The sequence below is a fragment of the Benincasa hispida genome, chromosome 9 (assembly GCF_009727055.1).
Source record: "Benincasa hispida cultivar B227 chromosome 9, ASM972705v1, whole genome shotgun sequence".
NCBI classification, from domain to species: Eukaryota; Viridiplantae; Streptophyta; class Magnoliopsida; order Cucurbitales; family Cucurbitaceae; genus Benincasa; species Benincasa hispida.
The window spans coordinates 72,786,990-72,792,541 of NC_052357.1; the positions used below are offsets into that span (position 1 = coordinate 72,786,990).

Here is a 5,552-nt window from a genome sequence, read left to right on the forward strand (position 1 = left end):
ATAAGGACTAAATTAAGATTTATTAAAAGTATATACACTAAAATTGAACAAATAACCGAGACAAAAATGATATTTTAACTTAAAAACAAGAAACAAACATATAGTCAAATTTGGATAAAGAAAAATAATAAATTTGAAAGAAGGATTCATTTACTTAATTGATGGGAAGGGAACTAAATAAAAAGTGAGATAAACGATGGATGATGAAACACAATGGTTAATAAGATGCGACAAAAAAGAAAATAAAGTTTTAAAACTCAATTACAAACATGACCCAAAAATGAATATTATATAATATATAATAATTTTGCAGTTGGCTTGGGCTTATCACAAACCCATAAATAAGCCCTATTTTTCTGTAAGATTTAGAAAGTTTATAAACTTTGAAACCCAATATAGAATAGTCCTCTATTCTTCTCTCTTCTTTAAAACCCTCTCTTCCATTGCCTTGTGTTTTTACCATTATTTTCATTTCCTTTGAAGAACATCAACAAAAAAAAGAAATGGGAAGAGGGAAAATTGAAATAAAGAGGATAGAAAATTCAAGCAACAGACAGGTTACATATTCAAAGAGAAGAAATGGGATTATCAAGAAAGCCAAAGAAATTACTGTTCTTTGTGATGCTCAAGTTTCTCTTGTCATTTTTGCTAGCTCTGGAAAAATGCATGAATATTGCAGCCCATCTACACCGTAAGTTTTTTTTTTTTTTTTTTAAATAATTTTTCAATTTTTTATTTTTATTAAATAATCTCAATCTTTATTTATTTATTTTTTTTAAATTTTTTTGGTGGAAAAGTTTGGTTGACATCTTGGATAAGTATCACAAGCAATCTGGGAAGAGGCTGTGGGATGCTAAGCATGAGGTTTTATTTTTATTTTTATTTTTTTCTCTCTAATTTTCTCTCTCATATTGAGTTTAAGATCTAAGACCTAAGTTTGGGAAATGAAACCCTAAAAGAAAGTTTGGATCTTGGATTTTTATTTTATTTATACTTACATATATAGAGAAATCAGAGATCAAAATATGGTGGGTTTTATTTATTTATTTTTGCCAAAATTATGTTAGAAAAATTGGGGTTTGAAATCTATGAACTGATCTAGAAATGGGATGTGAAAGTTTTTTTTTTTGAAAAAAAAAATGTCTTTTTTGAAGATTTATGTTGGTGATAGTTTTTGTGAATATTTAGCATAAAAAAGGAAAGTTGGAACTAAGAGAAATGTAACAGATCTAGTAACATAAACTATGTATTGGTTTGATGGAACATTTCTTCTTCGACTGAAAAGAAAAGGAAAATAAAATAAAAAGTTATTTACCAGTTTCATGTATACTTGTAGATCTGCTGCTCAACAGAAAGAAAATAAATTTAAAAAAAAAAATGAAGAAAAACATGAACCCTATTTTCATTTAATTGTTGCTTGGTAACTCAAAAGTTTTAAGTAGATTAGTTTGAGATAAATTGAATTTGTTTTTAATGTATGTTTCGAGTCTATGCTTAAAATTTTGTGACCATTATTTGATTCTGATGGCCGACATAGATCTTATGAGACTTGCTTATTATTAGGACGGAAAAAAGCCATACCTTTTTTTATTTATATTTTTTATGTTTTAATTCATAATATTTTGTATTTTTAGTACAACGAATTTTAGGATTTGAACTTCGGACCTCGAAGAAATGAACGAGTCCTTAATTACCACTAAACTTTGCTCAAGCATCATAAATTTAAATAGTTTAATGAGATGAAAATAGCTTATTAATTTTATAATTGTGTTTTGGTATGTGAAATAATGACAGAATCTGAGCAATGAAATGGATAGAGTTAAGAAAGAAAATGACAAGATGCAGATTTTACTCAGGTATATTTGGATTTTTTAAAAAAGAAATGTATAATTTTGATAAATATATAAATTTGCACCAAACTTTTAATTTTTTCCCCTCTCTTTATATATATATATATATTGATTGATTGATTGAAAAAATAGTAATTTATATAATGCATGAGAAAACAGGCAGTTGAGAGGAGAAGATATAACATCTTTGAACTATAAGGAGCTAATGTCTCTTGAAGAAGCTCTTGAAAATGGCCTCACTAGTGTTCGTGAGAAGCAGGTTTCTCTTGTCTTATTTTATTTTATTTTATTTTATTTTTTTTGAAAATAAGAATCAAATAATTCTCTTTTATATATACATTATAAGGGAATTGTTACTATTTTAAAGGGTAAACTATTGAAAATATTTCTAAGTATAATAAAATGTGATCGTCTATCAGTGATAGACGCAATAGACTTCTATTACTAATGTTGATATTTATCTATCACGGTTTATTGCGGATAGAAAGTGACGTTTTGCTATATTTATAAAATTAGCTCATTTTCCTTTATTTGAGAATAACTCACACACATATATATAATTTAGGAAAAATACCTTTTTGGTCTCTTTTGGGTCTAGTTTCTATTTAGTCATTTAAGTTTTAAAATGTTACACATTTAATTCTTAAATTTTTAGTTTGGTTTCAATTTAGTCCTTAAATTTCAAAATGCTATAATTTTATTCTTGACATTTGAGTTTTGCTTTAATTTGGTTCTTTTGTTTCAAGATTTATACTTTTAACCTTGATTTTTTACTAAATTCTCACTTTCTATTATTAGAATTAATTTATGTTAATAAATTAAATAGCTTTAAAAGAATTATAATTAATTAAGTTTCACAATTTTATCACTTTTAGAATTAAATGTAAAATTTCAATTCATAAATTATTTGTAATTAATTAACAGAAATTAACAAAATGAGTATTTAATGAAAAATCGAGATTAAAAATATAAAATTTTGAAACTTAGTGACCAAATTGAAATAAAACTCAAATCTCAAGGGTAAAATTGTAACATTTTGGAACGTAGGGACTACATTGAAACAAAACTCAAAACTTAAGAACTAAATGGGTAATATTTTAAAATATAAGGATCAAATAAAAACTAGAGCTAAAATCCGAAGAGTAAAAAAGTATTATTCCCTATAATTTAAATGTGTATATAAGTTAAATTAAAATTTTAACCTCTATATATTAAAGAAAGTTAAAATTTAGTCTCTATAATTTTAAAAGTTAAAATTCCTTCCATATGATCTATTTACGAGAATTTTTATCAAATCATAAGGATGAATTCTAACCTATAAATTAAATAAACTAAATTCTAATTTATCTAAATTATAGGGATGAAATTTATGTATAAAAATTTTAATTTAATTTGTTTGCTTTTGTTGTATATATACAGTCGGAGTTCATGAAAATGATGAGGACAAATGTACGTATATCGATTAACTCTCTCTCTCTCTCTCTCTTTTTAATTTTTAATTTTAATTTAATTTAATTTAATTTAATTATTATTATTATTATTGCTCTTTTAATTTCAAGATATAGAACATGAAGAAAGCTGGAAAAAAAAAAAGAAAAACGAAAACTTTTTTAGGTTTTTAGAGCTTGTTTTGTTTTGGTTTGGTTTTTATGATATATTAACTTGTTTGAAACTCACCTTTTTTTTTCTTTAATAAAATTTGAAGTTTTAAGTAGCTCTTAAATCTTGTTTCTTTGTTTCTATTTTCAATTCTTTTTCAAAACATATAAATAAAAATATTATTTATCGTTTTGACTTATAAAACGAATAATAAATACCTAAAGAATGATTATAACATAAAAAGTTTAGATATTTAATCCTTAAAACCAATTTTCATTTAGAGCATACTTTTGTTTTTTTTTTTCCTCCAAACAAAAAAATAAATAAAAAAAAAAATATTATTCAAAATCAAATAATTGTCTGGCAATTAAATTAAATGTATGTTTAGAATTTAGATATTAATATTTTCTGATGATCACATAAAGAATCTGCTTGGTTGAGTGTTTAATAGGAAAAAATGATGGAAGAGGAGAACAAGCGCCTCAACTATGAACTGGTAAATCAAAATACATTATATTTTATTTTTATTTATTAAGCTGTTTAATATATATTTAATCCCTTGTTTGTAATAGATTAAAGAACTATATACAAAAAAATGAAGATAAAATTATATAAAATTCTCTAGTATAATTTAACCTAAATGTTTCTTTAATCTAATAAACCTCTCATGAATATTTAGAAAATATTATATATGAAACTTTGAATGTAAAACTTTGTTTATCCCTATGAAAGTTTTCTGTTTTGTAACTTAATATCATGTTTTTTTTCCCTTCATTTAACTCATCATTATATGTTGTTTAATCAGGGTGACAAGTTTTTTAGTTCATAATGTTAAAGATGGTCAAATTGCATTTATTTGTGTGTTAAGTAACTAAACAAAATATTTAAAATTTTGGAAGCCAAGATAAAGTATAGGATTTCAAATAATGATTAAGTTATAGTAAAACATTGATGACTTCATTTATTCATATATCTAAAAATGTTTAAAATGTCACATTTTGCATTATATACATTAGTGGAATCTCATTTTAATTCCTAAACTTTTAAAAAGTGAACATTATAATTTTGTTATTCTTTTATATATATATATATATATATATATATATTATTCACTTTTGCATGAAGTTCAATCAATTAACTTAAAATTCGTGTTAAAATTTTGCAAAAAAGAGTAAAAATGGTTCTTTTTAAAAATATCGAGACTAAAATGAATAAAAGTCAAAAGTAGCTAGGACCTCATTTGGTAACGTTTTTTATTTTTTACTTTAGAAAAATATGTATATTTTTTTTTCTCATTTTTTTTACAATGATTGACATCTTTCTTAGGTATAATGGTTGAATTCTTAGCTAAATTTAAAAAATAAAACAAATTTTCAAAATTACTTTTTTTAGTTGATTTTTTAAACTAACCGTAAAGAGTAGTAGATAACAGATAAAGAAATTTGGAGGTGAAAATAGTGTATATATGCTTAATTTTCAAAAACAAAAGTCTAAAAATCAAATGATTATCAAACGGGGCCTAGAATTTGAAGTATTTACCCAATTGTGTATAATATATTATAGGATGACTTCTTGTTAATTTTTGAATCAAGTGCAGTACCAAAAGGAGATGGTGGCAATGGGAGATGGTGTGAGAGAGATGGATATTGGATATAATCAAAGAATGAGAGATTTCAATTCTCAAATGCCTTTTGCCTTCAGAGTTCAGCCTATTCAGCCAAATCTACAAGAAAGGAATGATTAATCATATTTTATATCATCTATANCTCCATGCATACTCTCTCCCCCCGTGCACACTCTCTCTCTTTCCATGCATATTCTCTCTCCGCGTGCATATATTCTATCTCCCCAATAATATATTATATATATCTTCCCTTCCTCTCTTTGTTTCTGCTGTTGGGAGTCTTAAACTCTTTTTAATGTCTGACTTTTAAATCATGTGTAAAACTTTGTGTTCTGTGTTATGTATTATGTTATGTAATGCTATGATGAGAACTTTAAGTACTGTTATGGCATGCATGTTATATCTTTCTTATGAACTTTAATTCCCTAGTAAGTTTATATATTTGGTAAGAGATTATTTTACCTTGTCTTAAAATTTTT

The 5,552-nt window shown here is 24.6% G+C and overlaps 1 protein-coding gene across 1 annotated transcript; it reads left to right on the forward strand.

Annotated features, from left to right (window-relative positions):
- Window positions 1–442: 442 nt before the first annotated feature.
- LOC120087119 (agamous-like MADS-box protein MADS9) lies at window positions 443–5,198 on the forward strand. Its single transcript, XM_039044007.1, has 7 exons — window positions 443–691; window positions 798–864; window positions 1,795–1,856; window positions 2,010–2,109; window positions 3,270–3,299; window positions 3,901–3,945; window positions 5,047–5,198. The coding sequence occupies exons 1-7, from the start codon at window positions 504–506 to the stop codon at window positions 5,191–5,193; spliced, it is 639 nt and encodes a 212-aa protein (XP_038899935.1). The 5' UTR covers window positions 443–503; the 3' UTR covers window positions 5,194–5,198.
- The last annotated feature ends 354 nt before the right edge of the window (window positions 5,199–5,552 follow it).